Source organism: Chrysochloris asiatica, unplaced genomic scaffold (genome assembly GCF_000296735.1).
Source record: "Chrysochloris asiatica unplaced genomic scaffold, ChrAsi1.0 scaffold00010, whole genome shotgun sequence".
Classification (NCBI taxonomy): Eukaryota; Metazoa; Chordata; class Mammalia; order Afrosoricida; family Chrysochloridae; genus Chrysochloris; species Chrysochloris asiatica.
Window position 1 is genome coordinate 28094034 of NW_006408528.1, and position 23712 is coordinate 28117745.

The window sequence follows — 23712 nt, forward strand, 5'->3', positions numbered from 1 at the left end:
AATTTGTGATAACCCAGCTGTTGTGACTTTTTGATTTCTTAGATAACTGTAAACCCACTGAAAGTTTGCTTTGATATACTTTACTTTACCATTCTAAGAACACTTCTAGGAATCATCAGATTGAAACCAAAGCATATTTTATTTTTTTCCAAATTTCCCTTTTACTCTATACCCTTAGTCTGTGTCTCTTAGGAAAGCTGATTATAATTTTATTTACAGTACTGTTTAGGTGATCAATAAGACCTCTTGTGCTAACTTACACTGATGTTTGCATTCAATAAAAATGATACTATCACCAATAATTGAAATGTAAAACTATATCCTACTGTCAAACTTTACTCATTTCTTTTACTTTTATTAAAGCTGTTATTGTAAATTGAGTGATAGTTTACATGGGAGAACATAGGTTTAGCTTCCAATCCCCACCATACATCATCGGTTAACAGCATTTGCTTCTATTCCCTCTGATTTTTTTTTTTTTTTTTTTTTAATGTATACAAAAACCTGCAGGAATCCAGGTATGGTGCTGTGGGTGAATGTGTCGAACTGCAAAGTCATTTGAACTGCAAGGTCGGCGGTTCAAGCTCATCAGCTGCTCCTCAGAAACCTTACCACAGGGTCGCTATGGGTCAGAACCGACTCTACAGCACTGAACAACAACAACAAACAACCCAAGGGCACATTCTGCAAGTTAGCATCCAGGCTGTCAGCACACAGCCTTTCTCTTTCCATGAGTCTAGAGTCCTCAGCTGCTCTGTCTCTCTATGCCTCCATATCTGGTGTTGATGCTTCTCTGGTTAGAGTCCCACCTTCCTCTCCTGCTCTTCTCTCTTGATGGTCCTAGAGGTCGTCTGTTCCTGGAATGTAAGATTAACTACTCCCACCTTTTTATTACAAAACTTCTACCTTTAAAATTGTGAAAATCACAATTAGTCATGATAACAATTACTCACTATTGAATCAAATGGATCCTATCCCTATCTCCTTTCATCAGACCCAACTAGCAAGAGGAAAACTACTCAGTGGGGATTCTATCTTTCCCTGCACACTATGAAACTAACTACCTCTTGAAAACTTGTAAGCCAGCCATTTCATGCCTTTATAGCCCCTTCCCCCGTTTTAGGTAGCCAATGTCTAAGTTGCCTATCCCTATATGCTGAGGGGATATGTTTGTTCTTTGATGTGAAGACTCCTTCCTTCTATGTTGGTATTTTGGATTACTACCTCCATAAAGTACAGATCAGGTTCATCAAATTGTAGCAATTTACAGGTGTGTCCATTATCAAATATATTTATCTTCCTCTAGTTGAGTTCTGCTGTGCATAGGGTCGCTATGAGTTGGTACCAACTCAATGGCACCTAACAACAACAAAGTTGAGTTCTGATTCTCAGACCATCAAGGCAAGGTCAAATAGAAACTATCTGAAAGTTTGGGTTTTCTTGTGCCCCCCCCCCCACTTCATATCAGCTGGATGCTTCACTCTTAGCTCTTAGCCCTCCACAGCTAGGTCATTGTCCATGGGCTCAGGAGTTCCCAAGTCTCCCCAAACATCGAACCAAACAGCCCTCCCTCTTCTCTCTTTCATCTCAAGGTCGACAGGAGTCTATGGAATATGGTTGAACTCAACCCATATCTTCATCACTGCCTTTCCCCCAATTCCACTCACATGTAGATCAATGCAGTTTTGCCAGTAAGCTTACAGGACTGTTCATGTGTTCCCATTGGTTTCATTCTTTTAGGAGCCTTTGTCCTTAAGGGACTTGATTCCTTGCCTTGATGGCTCCCTGGTGAACAGCTTGCTTGTTCTTGTAATAACCAAACAGATTGCAAGTTGTTGTTGTTGTTGTTGTTGTTTTCCTGCTGGTCTTTCTTTTAAGAAATATCTTCTGTCCCTCTGCTCCAGGTTGGTCTACATGTCCTTTCAAGTGGAAATATCCTACCTCAGAAGGCTCTGGATGGGGCTCAGGATTCCACTTAAGGTCCTATACACTACAAAGGCTGGGCAAATTCTAGAACCCCTTTTAGGTGTATTCCAATCAGTTACAGGCTTCAGAATGACTTATATGCTTTCTCTAATCATGTTTCCTGATGTTCTTTTCTATCCCAAACATATATCTATTTTACAATAGTAGGCAAGGGAAAACAATATCCATAAGACAGTCAAGTATCTTAATATTATTTCCCCTCTTTTACCCATTTAGATTATGTTTCGAATCCGGTATCGCAGAGCCCTGTTGTTCCAATGTTGAGCATGCATCACTATTTACCTCTGTCTCATTTAGCTCACACAAACCTAAGTATTCCCCTATTTACCTTTTCTTCCACCTCATCCCTTCTTGTCCTTCCCAACACCCAAGCTATGATGTTACTATCCCCTAACCTGTGCTCTACTGTTCAGGTGTTTCCTTTAGTTGAGAAACAGCCTAGGTCTGGTCAGAGCTGTTTTGGAGGAGCGTCTCATTTTAAGTTGTTCCTGTTGACTCCTCCCCCTTCTTTGTTTCTGGGACCAGTGGTTTTTGCTGAGCAGATCCCTGGCTTACATAGCAGAACCCTTCGGGGCTGGGATGGGCACTCATTCAGTCACATCCTCTAGGCACCAGAGTGGAGTTGCACAGACCGAGAAAGAGAAATGAAGAGAAAAAAAAATTGTTCACACCTTTATCTCTGACAATTGGTAAGACCTCTGCAATGGGATTTCTCTCTTGCTCTTGTGTCTGCTTCATCCCACTCAAGATGGCTTCACTGGGACTCGATGGCAGCCACAACTTAGAAATCACCACTTTTCTTGCTTCTGCTACAAATTGCACTAGCAGTAAGCCTTTGATACTTATAAATATTCCTTTATATGTAGGTCAGAATCCTGGGACCCTTCCCTGAACCTGCTGCATCCCCATTTCTTTTACTTTTATAATATAGTTATTTAGTTGTTGTTGTTAAGTGTTATCAAGTCCATTCCAACTCACAGCCACACTATATAGGGTTTCTGAGGAGCGGCTGGTGAGTTTGAACTGCTGACCTTGTGATTAAAACCAACCTGTGTTCTAGAGCTTATGCACCATAATGCCACATCAGGACTCTAAGTTCTTTAGTTGCTGCTGTTTTTGTTAATTGCTGTTGAGTTGGTTCTGACTCTTAGTGATCCTGTATAGGGTTTCCAAGGAAGAGCTGGTGGATTTAAACTTTGGACATTGTGGTTCACAATCCAGTGCTGATCTTGTAGAGCCACACCACGAGTCCAAGTTCTTTAGTAGATATATGTAATTTTTCCATTTGGCACAAGCATATCCAGAAGACAAGTCATCAGAGAAATGAATTTTAATTTAGGGACTTCAGGCATCTTCCACAAACATATGTTAAGGATAAAATATATCATTTTTGGCACAGTCAAATTTTCAGAATGATTATCTTCAAAGATAAGAACTATACTTGAATCTGGCAAACTGTACCTACAGTCAGTATTTGTGTTTTCACAATGCTTGATTGAAAGCTCTTAGTGCCAGTGTTCTAATAGCCTTGTAAATAAGGTGAAATTATATAAGACAAAATCTTTTAATCATTAAAACAGACTCTTTTCTTTACAAATTTTTACAACAAGAAATTAAATTTATCTCTTCTTTGAAAAGTAAGATATAGTACCAGACTTTCAAGAAGCTTGAGCACTATAGAAGAATTGATGATTTAAAAAAATATTAGTCACTTAAAGATCTGGACTACGTTGTCCATTGTAGTAACCACACTCGCATGTGACTCTTAAGCACTTGCCAAGTGGCTGACTGAAATTAAAATGTGTTATAGTTACAATATTAAAATACAAATCAAATTTTGAAAACTGTGGGGAAAAAATGTAAATTTTTCCAATAGTTTCTATATTGATTTCATGTTGAATTGAAACATTTTCATTTATTGGATTAAATAAAATAAACTGTTAGAATTAATTTCAGCTGTTCCTTTCTTCTCTTTTTTCATGTGGCCATTAGGAAACAAAATGACATATGTGGTTTATGTTACATTTCTATTGGACAGCACTGGGCGGCAGGTGACATTGACAATGAAGCTGAACAGTCATAAATTGGTGTGATCTTTTATTCTCAGCACTTTTGCAAATACATTGCACAACAGAAGAAAAACAGAAATTTTAATATCATGCCTTAAGTTTTATAGTCCGGCCCTCTGTATTTGTTCATTTTAGTTTCCCTGTGGTACTAATGTATTGTTTTCCCTTGTCTAAATACTTTGGTGACCTGGAAAAAGTTTAAGAATTTGCCATTAGAACTGTGCATTAAAGAACTAAAATATTTGCATATATGTCTGTATCAGTTTGAGAGGAAATAGAAGTATATTCTAAAACTATGTATCAGCATTTGCAAAGATAGTAGTTTTGTGTATTAGGGGATCCACAGGACTTTGCAATTTCAAGAATGCCAAGTGAATAATGTAAGTGGAAAAAGGAGATAAAAGATGAAGAAATGGATTAACTATACATTTGAAAATATGTGCACATTTTATGAATATTATTTTTATTTCTTCAGTAAAATAATGTCATTGTTGTGTTAAGTGCTGTCGAGTCGATTCCGACCCATAGCAACCCTGTATAGGGTCATGAAATTGACAATAATAGGGGCATGGAATTGGCAAAATTATCATTTCTTAATTTACAGACTGTTTATTTTAACTGTTGAGTAATTATGTGCTAAAGTAGTCTTCTGGGCAGGGAAATAGCACTGAATAAAAAAGACAAAACCTAGTGTTCTCATGGCACTTATGTTCCATTGGGAGGAGCCAACAAAAACCAAATAAAGAAAATATATACTATACAACCCATATGCCCCCTCCAAAAAAACCCTCTGCTATTAAGTCTTTCCAACTCATAGGGACCCTAGATAAGGTTTCCAAGATTTACTTTAAATCTTTATGGGAGAAAACAGACTCATCTTTCTCCCGCAAGAGGCAGAATGAAACTGCTATGTGTATATATATATATAAAGTCTGGGAGGGAGTTTGCAATTTAAAATACAGGTCCAGAAACCAGTTCCTAAAATACATTTGCTGAGCAGATTGCTCACTCATTACTTGAAACGTGTTCATGCTCTTTTTATATGACTTGATAGCACCTCTTTTATTATGAATATGCATTTTATTGGGTTGTTTTTTTTTTTGTTTTTAACAGTATAATGTTTCTAGAGCCAACTGTAATAAAATCATTATGTTATTCACGGATGGTGGAGAAGAGAAAGCCCAGGAGATATTTTCCAAATATAACAAAGAGAAAAAAGTGAGTATAACGTTATACAGTATTTAAATTTTAATTTTCATCTAGGAGTTATTGAGGAAGTAGTTGGGGAAAGAGTGCGGAAGGATTCATGATTAAAACTACTACAGAGCTGATTAAAAAGTCATAGGGTTTGTAGATTATAAACTAATAACTGACTTCGTTTTATGAGACTCCAAGTATATTGTGACTAATACATTCATAAAATAATCTAGAAATACAGACCTTATTTGATCCTTATTCCTAGATTCTAGATAAGACAACTTTATAGGTAAAGAGAAACCCAAAAAAAGGAAAAATAGAAACAATGTAAGGAGTCCTGGTGTGGCGCTGTGGGTTAATGCGCCAGACTGCAAAGCTGTTTGAACTGCAAGGTCGTTGGTTCAAGCTCACCAGCTGCTCCTCGGAAACCTGATACAGGGTTGCTGTGTGTCGGAATCTATTCGACGACACTTGACAACAACAAGGTGGTCTAAGACAGATTCACCATATCATTTAATTATTAAGGTTTTGTGATAGTTACCTACAGAGTTGCAAATAAATCAATTTAAAACAACAAAGAAACTGTGTCCTTATTTAAAAACAGATTCTGTTCAAAAAAAGATTTAAGACAAACACTTATGGGCAAAACATAAAAAAATATATGTTATTTGAATAAGTCATGAAAGTTGCTAAGGTCATTTTTTAAAATTTATTTTGTATGTAGCTGGTCCCTAACTTGAAATGTATTCAAATAAATTACAACAAACAACAGTAAGAACATTTGGGTCTTGTTTTGTCTTTTAATCAGATTGCTAGTAATATAGACTACATGGAATGTTAAAATCTGTAAGTTTATAGGTAATGTTTCTAACTACATAGGCAAATGAAGTCAGATTTATAATGACAGTAATAATAAAAGGCAATGATAATGAAATTTTCTTTAAAAAAAAATCAAGGTATTTGGCTTATACAAGAACCGATGCACGACAGTCATTAGAATGAAGCCCATGGTAAGTCAGGGACTACCTATATATTGTTTCAAAGTTTGTTTTTGCTGTAAGAGGACAGTAGCATAGAGGGACCTAACTGTTTTGAAAGTTCAACCACATAGCTGATTCTGTGGCTTCAAGTGTGGAGAATATCAGCTTCCATCAATACTGTATCTTTATGGCAGTCCTACCATCAACTTGTTCCATCTTCCTGATTGACTCTGCATTTTATGAGGGGACAATGATTCCCAACTGGAGTTCCCTAAAATGTTAAGGGTTCACAAAATAGTTAAGAAACTAACTAATTGTTGTTGTCATTTAGTACTGTGGAGTCAGGTCTCCTGAGGCTTTAAATCTTCACACAAGCAGAAAACTTTACCTTTCACCCAGGAGCGAATGGGAGACTTCAACTCGCAGACCTATGGTTCAAAGTCCAGTGCTTATTGTATGCAAAATGTTAATTGCAAAAATAAATAAGTAAATAAATAAAATAAATAATTAGCAACAACCATCCCTTACACAACATTTTCTATTCATCTGGGTTCATAATTCATTGGAATGGCTACACAGAATTCAGGCACATAGTTATGAGATTTTTTAGAGTAGTTAACAGGTTACAAAGCAGGATCAGAAAATGTTCAAGGCATGGCTCTTCCAGTCAGAACAGTTTCTCCTCAGCCATGCCCATAGGCAGGTTGCGCTCTGCCTGGGCAATGTTATAAAAGTCATTTAGGATTATTGATAAGAGTTTATAGGGAACACCATTCTACCATAAGCCTCACTCAGCCTGGCTCTAGATCCATGGGTCAGGCAAACCTAGCTTTCCCAATTAAGTGCCTGGGACCACCCCACTCTCTAAGCAAGCCTCCTGCCTAAAGTCAGTCCGTTTTATTTGTGCCGTAGCTGGGCTGCCCATTGTTCTGTCTCGTTCTCTGACTGTTGGTTCTGCTGCTGCTACTCCTCTGCACTGTTCTGGTTTCACATCTTTCATTCCCTGGGTTGAGTATGTTCAATGCGCAGGGATCTCTGGGTCAAAAGGACCTGTCCACTGCTGGCTCTTCAACTTTTATGGTAATGAAAGTTCCCCTTCTTCTTCTGAGATGGCTCATTTTACACCCATGCCAGAGTTATTACAATTTTTACAATCACAACTAACTTTGTTAACAATCAGAATTAGATCATATCCTGTCAGCATCTTCTCCCACTTTTTCTTACCCAGACTCAGCAGGCCAAAAACATTGCTTGGTGGCAGTTACAAAGACTACAGGTAGAGGAGTGTTGTTGTTAAGTGCCATCGAGTCAGTTCGGACCCATAGCAACCCTGTATAGGGTTTCCAAGGAGCAACTGGTGAGCTTGAACCACCAACCTTGTAGTTCAAACGACTTTGCAGTCTGACTCATTAACCCACAGAATGAAGTAATTCACTGCACAGTGTTAATAATAAGAGAAGTAGTCTGCAGAAAGGGGAGGTTTGTGAGTAGACTCTCTGTGCTTTCTGCACAATTATTCTATAAACCTAAAGTGTATTAAAAGTAACAATGGAGTAAATATGCTTTTTCGTACTTCAGTAATTGTAATATAAATGTTACATTCATCTGCTGTAGAGAATACTGTTGTTGTTGTTGTTGAGAAACTGACTAGCAGTTTGAACTCATAGTGACCATTTGAATAACAGAATGAAACAATGCCCAGGCCTGTGCCATCCTCACAATTGTTACTTTGTTTTGCTTTTGATTGAATTTTTCATTGTTTAGCGAGGTAAAGCACATCACTAGCTCTGATGAGTTGTTTTATATATCTTTACAGATGTATTTTTTTAAAAAGAAAAAAATATAAGTTAATATGTTTGAAAATAAGTTAATATGTTTGAAAATATTGTGAATAATAGGGAACAGTTTTGACAATCTTTGAAGCGCTCAGGTACTTTTAGCTTATATGCTATTTGAAATTTGACAGAGGATTAAAAATCTCTTACTGCATATAATTTAAAATCATTCCACATCTTTTGAATGCTTAATTATCTTTGAATATTGTGTGTGGCATACGTTTAAGGCAATGCGTTAAGTTGTTTTTGCTGCCATAAAATTACCTGGTAATTTTATGGTACAAAATAGCCACTCCTTTTTAAAATGTTGATAACTGGTATGAATTGTTAACAGATTGAGAGTACTTTCAAATGATTATAACATCATTCTACAAGGGTGAGTCAAAAATTATCTGCACTTTGGTTACATTAAAATGCCTTGATGAAAAAATTGAGCGTGAATGTGAAATGATTCTGTCCAGTAGACAAGTGACAGTGGATTATGTGGCAAATCATTTGCAAATCAGCATGGCTTTGCCTATAAAATAATCCATGTCAGACTTGGGTTTCGAAAAGTTTTTATGAGATGAGTACCAAAACAACTCACAGAAGAGCTTAAATAGAAGCATTTAGACATCTGCAAACAAAATTTGAACCGATGCTCAAATGAAGGTAAAAAAGTTTCTTAAAAAGGAACTGGTGACAAGACGTGAATTCATCGCTTTGATCCTGACAGTAATTGCAAAGTATGGAATGGAAACAGTCTTAATCACCCACCAACGAAACATTGAAAAGTCAACCATCAGCTGGAAAATTGATGCTCACAGTTTTTTGAGATTCTCAAGGGCCACTATTGAAACACTATCAGGACAAGGATTCAGCAATCAATAGTGCTCATTTACAGGGAGGTGCTCACTGTAAAGCTGAAGCCTAAACCTTGGATCAACCACAGAGGACAACTTAGCCAGAGTCATTGGGATCTTGCATGACCAAGCACACCCACACACATTTATACCCACACTGTCGACACTCTGCAAAAACTTCATTTGAAGTGCTAAAGCATCCTCCCTATAGTCCTGATCATGCTTCATTGGATTTTCACCTGTTTGTTCCCCTGAAAGCAGCATTTTGAGGACTAAGATTCACCTCTGTTGATGAAGTGAAGGCAGCAGTGCATTCGTGGCTTGCAGCTCAGCCAAAAACGTTTCTTAACAAGGGAATATGAAAGCGTGTTGACAGATGGACAAAGTGTACTAAAAAGCAAAGAAGGAGATTATGTAAAAAAAATGATGTATTTGTCTTTTCTAAAAGTTGATTAAAATAAATCCTACAGTCAGAATACAGATAAATTTTGACTTATGCTCAGCTAAGTATTTCTCTTAAAGAAGCCTGAGAAAAATATTAATTAATGCAAAAATGCATGAATGTAACATAGAATCTACTTACATTCTATAGTAACTGCTATTCATCACTCAAAGGTCGGGGCCATCAACACCTCCTGGATGCCATTCCAGACTCCCAGACTTATTGAGCTGCTTGGTTTCAGATACCACAGAGCACACTGTACACAGCCCTACCTACATGAGCTTTTACCCAAGGAATAGCGAATGTGGCCCGTCTCTGGGTTACAAATCCTTCCAAACCTGGCCTGTGTATTGTTTCACTTTGAACTAAGCGAGGATCACGGACTCATAGATAATTCTTAGTACATGACAATAAAATAAATTCAAAATATCTAACAAAAGTTGGAAACATGAGTTCTGTTACAGGGTAAATTCATAATTATAAAACATAACTGGGTGAAAGGGATATTCTAGTTGTTCACATATTCTAAGTAATCTAATATTACTATGTTTTGAAGATCTCAAATATAATAAACAAAATTCTACTGTATTAGTGTAATAAAATACATTTTTCTAAAAATATACTGAGTTATTCTTATTCTGATCACTGGGCAAAGTTCTTGGCACCATATATTCAATGATAAATTACATATATTTTATTTTTCTTGATAAAAGTATATAAGTACAAGTTCCTACTTGTGCTGTTTTTTTGATAGGAATACATTTCAGGAAGTTTTATTTTCCTTTATGATGACATCATCTAAACCAATTACTAGGAATTTTGTTCATTACTGTGTACTTTTCTTCAAAAAGGAAACATTACTAAATAAATTTGGCAATGAATTTGACCATCTAAAATAGAACCAGTCTTGATTTTTTAAAAAGTGTGTAGAGCTTTCTAAACAAATTTAATTAAAATAATAAAATTTTATGTGCAATAATGCCAGTAACTATATTCTTAGATTTCTTTAAGATCTAGGTTTAACATGTTTCCTGGTCAGATTACTGGTTCTTTCTTCTTCCTTCTCTCTTTCTTTATTATTATTATTATTTTTGCTTATTTTTCAGCAATAAGGAAATCAGTTGTGTTTCTACCTCTATTTTTGCAAAATGTTCAATTGACTGAACTTTGGTCTAAAGCATATTTTTCTTTGGTTGTTGTTGTTAAATGCCACTGAGTCAGTTCTAACTCATAGAAACCCTGTATATGGTTTCTGAGGAGCAGCTGGTGAGCTTGAACCACCAACCGTGTGGTTCAAATCAATCTTGCGGTCTAGTGCATTATCCTACAGCACCACATAATTCCACAGTTATGTCCTAAAAATGTATGTTCAATTTGCATACTATTGTCTTGATATTCTGTTTTCTTCCTAGTCACCTTTTAAAGCAATTCAGTTTCTAAAACAAAGATTGGATTTTGTACCATGATTAACATTAAAAATGATGAAATCATATTCTCTTTTTTAAATCTAATGAATCTACTTCAGCAACCTTGCTGTTTGTTGAGCTTTGACTGTCCTGCTTTAAGGATACACACATTTTAAAAGCCAGATCAAACCAAGCCTTCTGCCATCGAGTCAATTCCAGCTAATATTAACCCTTTAAGACAGAGTGAAACGCCATGTAGGGTTTCCAAAGCTTTAAATCTTTATGAAAGCAGACTGCTACATCTTTCTACTGCAGAGCAGATGGTGGATTCAAACCGCTGACCTTCTGGTTAGCAGCCAAGCACATTACCACAGCACCACCAGGGCTTCCTTTTTTAAGGATAAACACTGGACTGTGAACCACGAGGTCGCGGTTCAAGCCCATCAGCTCCTCTGCAGGAAAAAGATGAGGCTTTCTGCTTCCTTGAAGATTTAAAGCCTTGGAAACTATACACAGGGTAACCATGAGTAGGAATTGATGTGATGGCACTTAACAACAACACTTTATTAATGAAAACAAAGACACTTTTGAAAATTAAGTCATTAGCATACAGTTTCTGTGACAGTTCAATAAATCTTATTTTCATCTAAAATAGGAACAAGTTTTTGAACTTGTTGCTCTGGTGTTTACATATACATACATACATGTGCAAGTGTGTGCATATGTATTTGTTTTAAGGTAGAGGAGCTTGTCTCTTAATACAGGAAAGGTGAGTGAACAGATGGTTAAGGAAAGCTTATAGCTGCAAAATAGAGAAAGGCTGTCTGATAGATATCACAGAATAAGGTGGAGTTGAGAAAGATACAGAACACAGGTCTGTGTATTGGATAGCTAGTTATCTTAAGTTCTGGAATCAGTTGTCCCTCATTTTATATGCAGTGGACTTTCAAGCTCTGTGATTTCCCACATTTTCTGTACCTTGCTTAAACAAACAAACAAAACAACCGTCTGTTAGTATTTACATGTTCAGTTCACTGATAATAAGACAGATGATAACAGACAACCACGTTTATCCAAAAATACTTTCAGGGTATTGGCATTGTTTTAAGATAACAATATTTACGTAGTTGTTTAAGCCAAGAACATACTATGATCTGCTCTGTTAACCTCCACTCAGTTCACAATAAAAATTTTCAAAAAATGATCATGGAAAAATTCCACTATTTTTTAAATTCCATTTTCAAAAACTTTTAAAAGCCCCCTCATATTCTTGTGTGGCCTGTGAACCACAGATCAGTAGTTCAAATCCACCAGTTGCTCCTCGAAAACCCTATACAGGGTCACTATGGGTCAGAATTGACTCGATGGCACTTAACAACAACAACAGCATATATATCATATAAATAATGTGTATGTTGTTGTTAAGTGCTGTCGAGTTGATTCCAACTAATAGCGACCCTATATAGGGTTTCCACAGAGCAGGTGGTGAGCTTGAACCACAGACCTTGCAGTTCAAAAGACTTTGCAGTCTGATGCATTAGCCCACTGTGCTATATACCACATGTGCAGTAGATATTTTTAACAATCTCTAAAATTGTAGATATGGTTTTAAATGCATGTGAATGGATTTAAGAATCTTTTCTAACCTTCCCCCTCTACCTTACCTTATATCTTCTACTTTATATTAAAGTGCCTATGGGTAGCAAATGCCTCTGGTGGCAAACATATATAAAGTGGTCATATAGCATTGTTTCCCAACACTTATTCTGAATGTATATGACAGACTTTCCATACATAGAAAATTAGTATTAGTCACATAATGAATTTATCAACTTAAAAGTTCACTACTTACACAAAACATTATCATTCAAATAGCCAATGTATATCAATGAAAAATGACCACTTTAGTAAAGTGACTGTATTCTTAAAAATTTGATACTTTATTTGAAATCAGACATGCATTTGATTTGCCTAACATACATGTATCTTTAAAAAAATAAGTTCACTTGTAGTTTACAAATATCAAAATTACTAAGTCATAAAAACACTTTGTGAGCTTTTTTCAAAAATAAAACTTAAAACTACTTGTGGAGTAATGCTTTCCCCCCATGCCTTTTGCTTGCTATTAATGTGGCTGCTGGGTACTTCATTTCCATTCATTTTTCATCCAGATGACATCAGAAATTATTCAGAGCAACCCAGGTAGGTATGATGAGGTACATCCGGAGAGCTGATAAATGAGGCTGCAGAGATACAGCCCAATTTAATGAAGCCAAGAGGTTTAAGAGTTAGAACAAAATGTTTGGGTTCTTTTGTGAAATGTATTACTCTTGGGAATTAATGTACCTGATTATAGATAGGTTATAGCTTCAAAATTGAATCCATGTTCATTTCCTCACACAGCTGTTCCAAATTAAAATAGATTCACTTTCTAATCCTTACCTGCAGCAATTCTATTCCTTAGGGTTCACCCCTGTGTAGGAGACTGTCTTAAAAATGGTGCCAAAACTAAAATGAACTCTAGCATAGAGTCCAAACAAATGAATAAAGGAAAGTAAAACCAGATATAGAGTTGAAAGATTATTCCCAGGGCCAGAAAAATTAAAGAAATTTGATTTCCTATAGAATAACATAGGCATTGGTTAGCAATACACACAAAGTTGTCTAGCCAGCTTGGAAATAGTTCTCTGATTCCTAGCCTAATTCTCAGAATTCTTTTTTAAAAAAGGTCATTCAAAATCAATAAAATGAATTTTTCAAAATAACAAGTACATTGAGTTAGACGAACAAATGGGGATAAAAAGCATATGATTGATGTGGAAGAACTTTCAAGGTAAAGAATACATAGGAAAAACACTATAAATACCTAACAATAAATTTGTTTTTTAAATTCTTTTTGAAATGATTGACAAAGTCTTTTTTGCTTTGCTATCACATCCAAAATATAGAGAAAGAATCCACATAGAGCCTGTAAAAAATATAGAACCAGTCACAAATGACGGGCTATGCATGCTTTTATATAGTTGGAGTGAAAATTGTCAATTAAAATTTCAACAGATGGCAGAGAAAATAATTTGTTGCTTTTCATACTGTCTTTCTGTCTGTCATTTCTATCAATCAAGCATGTATCTTTGGAAGGAATCTTCAAATATAGTGAATAGTTCTATTACATTCATCTTTATAAAATTTCAAAGCAATTTAAGTAATGCACAACTCATAAAAAGTTTTATTTCAGGTCTTGTGGCATTTTCAAAAGGTGATCAAAGATTTTCACTTTTAGAACAGCAATGATGCCTTTGTTCATAAAAACCAAATATATTGTTTATGCTGGAGATACTGTATATATGGAAGTCATAGCTACTATATGACATGGGTCCTTGTCAATAGGAATATAATCTGTTTAAAACACATACTGTGTGTGTATGTCCTTGTTTCCAGTAGCATTCTTTATGTTTGTTTCAATTAGAATAAAAGCAATGTTGAAATTAATTCTCAAAACTAAGGAAAACCTTATCAAATATGTTTTTTTTTTGTTTGAATAATGTTGTTTTCATAAGATTTTGCAGAGTCCTTATTTTAATATGTAAAACAGCGATGAAACATGAGGTTAATTTTTACACAGAGTACAAAACATGATATTAAATTTAGAGTGCAGAAAATGCACTTGAAATAATCTCTAGGTAGAGTCATGCCACCTAAAATTGAGACTGCTCATTGCATACTTAAAGAGCTCTGGTAGCGTAGTAGTTATGAATTGGGCTGTGAACCTCAAGGTCAGTAGTTTGAAACTGTCAGATGTTCCGCGGGAGAATGATGAGGTTTTCTGCTGTGAGTCGAAACTGACTCCACGGCACATAACCACCACCACCACCATTGTATACTTAAAACATTATTCCAAAAATTCGCCATCATGAACTTCTCAGATTACGGACTTTGTTTACAGTGTCCCTTTGTAGAGTGGTCTTCTCTGCTTAGCCTTTCTAACATTATGGCCTTGCTCAAGACATTTTCTTCACGATTCTCAGCACCCTTTTTGTTTGATTCCTGCTGAAATACCATTTAAAAAATGATATTAATCGTGTATTTGCTCACTTTTTTCCCTTGAGCCTCTTTGTCTATTTAGACTTAATAAAGTTGGGTTTGTGTTCATTTTAAAGCCTACTGTTGAATCCTAAAAGTCTAACACATTGCTCGATGGCCATTTAGATGCTCCATACATGGTTGTTGAACACATCACTAAACATGTAATGAATGTATTCCTTTAATAATTTTTTTTTTTTTTAAAGCAAACACTGCCATTGAGTTGATTCCCATTCATAACTACCCTATAGACAGAATAGAACCCCTGTGTCTGTAAATCTTTACAGTGGTAGACTGCTTCATCTTTCTCCCGTAGAGCAGCTGATGGGTTTGAACCAATGACCTTTTGGTTTGGTTAGAGTCCAATGCTTAATTCATTGTGCCACCAAGGTCCTTATTCCTATAATAAACCCAAAAAAAATAAACCCATTGCCATGAAGTAGATTCCAATTTATAGCACCTCTGTAAGTTTCCGAGACTACATTTTACAGACACAGATAACCTCATCTTTTTCCCTAATAGATTTTAATTGCTAATGGTTGTAACAGCAGATGGATTTTAACAGTTAGCAGCCCAGTTTTTATCCTACAGCACCACAAGGCTCCTTTCTTCTATAATTTGCTGTTAGGTGCTGTCAAGTCACTTCAGACTCATAGCGACCCTGTATAGGGTTTCTAAGGAGGGGCTGGTGGGTTTGAATGGTCAACCTTGTGGTTCGTAGTCCAATGCTGTGATTCTACAGTGCCACACCTGGAGCCCTACAATACACTATAGGAAATTTTATAACTGTTAAAAAAAACTGAACAGCTTTCTCTTCTTCTTTTGATCTCTGGTAGTGGTTATGAATCGGACTGCTAACCTGAAGGTCAGCATTTCAAAACTACCAGCTATTACGCAGGGGAAAGATGAGGCTTTCTGCTCCCATAAATATTCACAACCTCTGAAACTCTATACGGGGTCACAATCAGTCGGAACCAACTCCACGCTACACCACCACCACCAATTACAAACAATGTTTTTGTACATTTCGAATATGAAGTGAATTTAATACATATGGTCCATCCACTATTGCTATAATAATTTGATTTCATTATATAAAGTCTTAATTTAGTATGAAAAAGTGGGGATGAGTTAAATTTGTACAACAAACGATTGTATTGATATTACTTTTACCTTCACCTAAATCAGCTTATCTATCACACAGATGAGTATTTTCATTATTAATGTCAGTGAAGTGTTTGAAATTACCCAAAGAGAACATCTGAAATAAATCACCTATGGTTTATTTTCTGGACTCTCAGCTGTTAGTACTCTTGTTTGCAAAACTATACATTGCATGGAAATTCAGTGTGCCTTTATCTTCCTTCATCAGCTTCTGCAAATGCATGCTGCAAGAAAGGAAATCCAAAATACTCTCTTATTATCTGGTAATGTGAGGGTGAGACATTTTGGTTCCTATTACTAAATTCAGAGTGCCAACATAATCCAAAGGCATGTATCTGTTAACATTCAAGTAAAACATATGACAGAAATGGCAGCTTGGTTCTTTAGCTTCATGTATGTAAAACCTTTGTGACTACTTCACTTTGTTGCTATTTTTTAAAGTTATTTCACGTTATTTACTTGAGCAAATTCAACAAATATTATTTTAACTATTGCTTTGTTAGACTCTAGGAAATCTCGTATGCATGTCTCTCACAGTGGCATTTAGACAACATTTGCATCTTTTCATGTTTTTAAACTTTTAATTGTGAATTTTGTGAAGGTTTACAGAGATCATCAGTTTTACATTCAACAAATGTTATTCTTTGTTTCATCTCAATGATGGTAATCCCCTGCATGGAGCAACAGTTTTCCTACGTTTGGCCTCTTTTATTTAGAGTTCAGTTCCATGTATAAGAAAGAGCCAGGATGCTCACCAGAATGTTATTTTGAGTTCTTTTTTAAATTAATGGAAATATTAATAGTTTGGCCATGAAGATAATACCATAGTCAACATTATAATTATTTTCATTACTGTTACTAGTATCTATTGAATTATAATTCTCCAAATAAGTGCTTTACATGTATTAATTCACTTATGACTAGCTATATGATTAAATTATTATTATAATTATCTCCATTTTTTGAAATTAAAATTAAAGAAATTAAATAACTTGCAGTAAGTCATACAGCTACCAAGTGACTAAGTCAAGGTTAAATGATCAACTGAAACACACTTGGCTGGTATGTTTCTCTTCTACCTCTGGGCATCTGTGAGGGTAGGACAACCATCACTTGCACACCAGTCTTGGTCAGACTTAACCCTAACGGACATGCACCTCAGAGTCCAAACAGGCCAAGATGGATTAAACTAAATTGTTAGAATACTGCAGATTACAAGAACCTTTCATATCATTGAGCTTTATAAAATAAGTGTGAAAGGTGTATTTGGACACTTTTATTTTACAATGCTATAAAATTACATATGGATTATTCAAATGCTCTGGATTGTGGAATATTTGTGAATTATGGAAAATAGGACAAAATTTTCTACTAAAATATTCAGCCCTGCCCATTATTTTTATAGACTCAATGCCAAAAATTTAGTAAATTGATAAAACCCATCTCTGACATCACTTTTCTAACATTTTTCGATAGCTGAAGTTTTAATTTTAATTTTATTGGCTCCCTTTCTTCATAGTCTCTTTTCCATTATTCTTTGGAGATTTGCCTATTATAAATTAAACTTGAACTCTGAGTAACTGATAATTGCTAAAGTGACAGTTTCCAGTAACTGCGTTTTGCTGGGAAACAAGAACTTCTTATGGTTTTTAAAAATAGGCTGACCTTGTGGCTTTGCAAAACTCTTAACTGAAGAAAAGCATCTTAGAATTCAAAAAGCAAAACAAAACCAAAAGCAGATTAGCAGAAGTCAAGAACTGTAGAGTAAACTCATAAATCAGTGGAGTATTGTAAGCTACAAATCAGTAGCGTATTTTAAGTAACCAAATTTACTGTTAATTAAAAGTTTTTCTCTACTTAACTAGGCCAGGCTTGACATATCAACTTGGAATTACTGAAATTATAACGTTCTGTTCAGAACTATCGTTTAAAGCCTAGGAAATAGTTTTTTTGGAAACATCTGAAGGCAAAATTATATAAATTCACAACTGACAATAAAGTAGTTTTTATTTGTTTTAAGTTCAACTTAACTAGATCTGCTCCCAAATTATCAATAGTCCTCTGAAAATGTTTATATAACTAAGCATGAGTCAAAAATGATGAGAATATATATATATAATTTTTTTTTTCATTTTCTAAGACTAAAGCAGTACACAATGGTATAAGTGTATTAACTGCTTCACCTGAAAAAGTTTTCTCAGCTCTATATAAGACAAAAAGATTAAGAGTTCACTCTGATATTAAATATAATAAAAATTTCCATGTATTATTATCAACTGATTTATACGTCAGAAGAACTTGTTGTAGATCCCTCTGGTATGAAGTACAGAAAATAATTTAAAAAATTTTTTATTTAGTAAGTCTTTTTTTCCATTTATGTGCCAGTGGTGCTATGCATTATTGAAACTGTTTTTAAGTCAATCCAGCTTTTATTCAATACCAGCTTCCCACGTTATCTTGTTTTAAAAAAACCTGAAATTTAGCATTATGGAAATGTTTTGTCAATGCCATTTGTGATTGTATATGTCTAATATATGACCAGACAAAGAAACTTTCATGGAAGCAAACCTTTTGAAAGATAAGCCTACTTAAAATTATACAAATTAGCCAGGGACCATTAAGCAAATGATCCAGGGCATTTCACCAAGAAAGAAAAGATTCTAATGTATATTTGTTACATGAACTTGGTATTGTGATTATAAAAGTAACAGCTTGGCACAGATGAGGAAAATTCTCCTCTACAAAAGTTGACTTTGCCTTGATTCATAAACATGGTCTAAGCTATTTAATTTGTGTAATTCAAAAATACATTCATTTTTTAAATTATTCTGTGTGCTATTTTATGTGTTTTTGTAAAGGATATTGCAAATATAATAATTAGGACTACAATAACTCTTACAAATATATTTGAGATCACAATTTACCCTAACTAAAAAATTTTGCATACATCAAGGAATAACTTCATTTTCCCTTTTTCCAAAAATAATAACAGGACTAAATCTAAAACAGAAAAAAAATATTAGGGGTGATGGGAGACAGGAATCACCTAGGTTTTCATCATTCATTTCTGTGTATTCTGGCATTTGGAATTTTGGAGTTAGTTCATTGACTATTCCACAGGGTGGCAGTAATATAGTGTAAAACAAATGACACCATCCACAAAACCAAGTGGAAAGTTAGTGTTTTCAGTTCTATCAATTCATTATGTCTATGCCTTATATTATATAGGATGCTATATGATATAAATTGTTTATGAAATACAGTTAAAATTATTATTACATGATTAGCTAAAATATTTAAAGCCAAGTCAAGTAACCAGCATATGGTACCTAGGATTTAAATACTTTTAAATTCATTTTTCATTGTCATATACAGAGTAAAACAATTAGAGTTATATCTAACATTTCTCAATTTATTTGTATACAATCATTTTGAAAAACTGTAAGATTACATATATCATTAAATATTGACAAGTAAAAATTCTTAGCTATATTAGAATGATTTTGTAATTATTGTAATGGTAAGACAGTGCAAAAGTTTTATAAGAAGAAAAGAATGCTGTCTTCATAATTCTTAAATATAAGCAAGGAATATGAAGAAAATTGCATTTTAGACATTAAAGAAAATGACTTTAAGCATTTCTATGTTAACACAAATTAAAACTGAAAAAAAAAAGGGAATAAAGTATATATTTGTAACGTGGCAATGATTCTGTCTGTTAATGCAGCTTGTGTTTAAATAGCCAGAGACCTTTGTGTAACTGAGAACAAAAAGAGAGGCAAAAAAGAATCCATTTAGCATGCCTAAAATATTTATACAATTATAATTAAATGTGACAGAATATACTCTTAATTTTCACATCATCTAAGAACTCCATGTAGGCAAATACATGGGAGTTACGCAAAACTTTTGTAGTAAAAACAAATAAAGCAACAAGCTGTTTTGACTGGTATGTTTTTTTTACTGATGTGTTTATTTGTACTATTTGATGGATAACATCAGTCAGAATAATCACATGGTGTATCTCTAAGTGTAGTTTGTATGTCACTGGAAATGCTTGTCTTCTAGAAACAGACATGAAGACTAATTTAGTCTTTGTCATTTATTTCTACTTATTGAAAAGTGTTTTATTAGAAAATTGTAGCAGTAAAAGCGACTAGACAAAGCAGTGCTTTAAAATAAAAAGTTTAAGCATGTTTTCAAATATTCATTATGGAGACAATTCCCCAAGTACTTTCTGGGGCATCTGGATTTCCTTCCTTTTCCTGAATTCATGTGACAATTGTTTAAGGTATTGCATTTAAATTGAATTAACAGTTAGGGTGGCCAACTTGCTTATGGAAATATTTCCATTTAGAAGTAAGCTCAACTATGTAAGATGTAGCATTACATTGAAAATATATAGCCGGTCTCAACTGATGAAGAAAATGAAACCATTTCTATTTTGAGGGGAATTTCTGAAGAGAGAGAGAAGGAGGGAAAACAAAAAACCCTAAAAACCTAGAACAGATATAGAGAAGAATCACCAACATCTATTGTTAGCCTAGTACCAGTCATGCATCTTTACAATTGACAGTGATTGAAACAAATACATATCTACTAAATGATTTCTTAAATAATGGGGTAAGGCAACTCTGGTTAATTTGAGGGTGACTTACATAGAACCTTCTTACAATGAGACAGCAACATTCGCAATGTAGAATTTGGAGGCAGGGGTTGTTATGATGTGATCTGTGTGGTCAAGACTAGCGAAAGAACAGAGAACAGATGTGAAATCTCTTTTGAGATTTGTGTTCTGGAATCATGTGCAAAAGATAAAACAGATGAAGCAATTAGAAAACATCAATTTAAATAGTCAACATGAATTAGGGAAAAGCTCTTAACAGAGTTCATATTTCAAGAATGTCATAAACCAGAATTTGAAATCATGGAAAAGTAATATTCAACTTGTTTATCTGTAGAAAAACTCAAATGTTCAGCTTCGAACTTAGCTTTACTTAGATTATTTTTAAAAATCAGTATGTAAAATGGCCATTTTAATCATTTTTTCTTTCAAACTAGTTTATCTATAATTTACCTATAATTTATACTAATATCTAAGCTAATGGTTTCCAATAAACATTTAAATTGCTATCAGTTTAAAAAATATCACATTTGAAATAAAATTGTCATAGTATTTACTGCTTAAAGCAAATTGCTATTTGTATATTTATGGCACATTGAAATCAGTAAATTTTTGATTAGCCAGGTGAAGTTCAATTGGAAGTGAAACATACCATATTCTACAAATGAAGCCTTTGTCATAATCCTGTTTAGGGACTGGAATATGGTATAAGGCGCCCAAGTGCAAATTTAGCAGCTGGAGGCTTCCTGGATTTAGAATTAGCCAAGTGATTTGTTTGTCAGCAGTCTGTTATAATTCTTTACTAAACTCAGTTTTTTCTTACCATATCAATCAACTGTAAAGCATACAGTTGTTTTAACATTAGCTATAATGTTTTTCCATTTGATTAAATTTCATTCAGCATAACAAATACATATATTTTTTAATTCATCCAGGTACGTGTATTCACATTCTCAGTTGGTCAACATAACTATGACAGAGGACCTATTCAGTGGATGGCTTGTGAAAATAAAGGTAACAAATGTTTTCTTGATCACATTTTATTAGACGAAAAAATACTTTGATAGCTATAGTGAAGTCCACATATTATGGGAAATACTTAAAATTGGTAGTTAATATTATAGGAAGTGAGGCAAAAATACAACTCTGAATATGTTTTGTGTAGAGGAAGCACACACACACACACAACAAACTTTAGCATGAATGGCATATTAAAATTCAGACATCTTATCATACTATTGTGCATTTAAACATTTTTAATGAAATTTTTATACTAATATAAAGTATCTTACATGAAAAATTAGGAATAAGAAATATGTGCATTTTATAAAATTTGGATTTAAGAGAGGGTGACATACACATTCATTTTTTTCTCTGAGTGGTTATTGGTAATTTTGATTATTTTTTTTTATTCTCATACATTCTGAAATAATCCATGTTTTATCCAGTAAGCCCCTATTTCCTTTATACTCAGAATAAAAGATGTTATTTCAAAAATTAAATGTAATCACACATCAACAAAAACAACCTGGATTTATTCTTAAGGTTATATTTAGGCAAATATTTTATATAAATATAATAATTTACAGATACTTATCCATCATGCATATTTAATTTCTCCAGTGATATATACATATCTTTAATAACTGCAGGCAGACTTTCTACTGCTTTGCTTTACTTTTTGCTACTCTTAAAAATGTAGCAACATTCTCATAGAACCTTGCATTGCAAATACACAATAATTAAACATTTTCTACTTTTATCAATAGTATCGATAATTTAATATTTGTCTCTGAAATTAAATGTTTTTCATCTCTTACAAAGAAAAGATACTTTTATTGCCCTTTATAATAAGTAGTGTGGTATTTGTGTATATTTCAGGGTATTATTATGAAATTCCTTCAATTGGAGCTATAAGAATCAATACTCAGGTACGGTTATTACAAACTTTTTAGATTATTTTTTCAATAATAAGATAAATGTTTTCCTACATTAAATGTAAAAATCTGCACAATATGTTGACAATAGGTGAGAATGAAGAAAGATATGTTAATACTGCATTTGGGTTAAAATATATGACCATCATAATAATGTATTGTTATTTCATTGAAGTTCCAGGTGTTTTCAAACATTCAAAACTCAGGTTAAAAAACAAAACAGAAGAGTATAAAAAAACTTTATTGTTATTTTTGAATGATAAAAATGCCATAGAAAATAAACATTGTTGTTAAGTGCCGTCGAGTCGGTTCCGACCCATAGCGACCCTTTACAGGATTTCCGAGGGTGTAAATCTTTACATTAAATGGCAATATCTTCTCATGTAAACTGAATTTGGTTCTACTGCAGTTTCATTTAAGTGAGGTTCTTCAAGTTGTAGGAACAACATAGACAAAACAATAGTTACATGGGACCCTCATCAGAACTTAGATGAATCCTAAAATAGCCCTTGTAGATCAATTTTCCTTCTAAAATCAGACTAGATTAGGAGATGTGTTTTTCACAACTATTTGTTTGAAAACATGGCTATTAAGTAATTAAATTAATTTAAATATGCATTTAAATATTCAAAAATATTTTAAACCACTGCTGATTTTAAAGCTTAGCTGAAGATCAGCAAAATAGACTAAATCAAAATTTAACATAAATTTTACATTGCATTTGTGGAAACGAACACTAAATACATTGAATACTGCAAGGAAACAGCAGCTGCATTTGAGTCTGATATTGAGATTTGGCACAGTATTTCATTTATTTTTTGATATGTTTAAATATAGTGTGAATTTCAGCCAAACAATCTGTGATGTGAAAGCAAGCATGTGGCTGCTTTATTATTTCAAATGTGTGCAATCCCACCAGTAAATCAGAGTCTCAAATAGTTTAGATTAGCATAAAACAATTTACAAGGAATGTATTTCACTTATTGTTGGCTGTACCTCAGAATGAAAATGTTCTTATTGTTACTAGAAAAAAACAGTAGTAGATATATTGTATAGTAAGATAAATTCATTTTCTTTTTGTTTCAAAGTATGTAGACATACCATTTATGGACTACTCAATGTTGGGATTAAATGATTATATACTCTTAAT

The 23712-nt window shown here is 33.9% G+C and overlaps 1 protein-coding gene across 1 annotated transcript in view; it reads left to right on the forward strand.

The window, feature by feature from the left end:
* The window catches only part of CACNA2D1 (calcium channel, voltage-dependent, alpha 2/delta subunit 1), a 560165-nt gene that overhangs the window by 449246 nt on the left and 87207 nt on the right, over positions 1-23712 (forward strand). The window contains exons 12-14 of the mRNA XM_006834341.1: positions 5169-5273; positions 21561-21639; positions 22507-22556. Of these exons, the coding sequence (XP_006834404.1) occupies positions 5169-5273; positions 21561-21639; positions 22507-22556 (234 nt within the window). The remainder of the gene's footprint in view (positions 1-5168; positions 5274-21560; positions 21640-22506; positions 22557-23712) is intronic.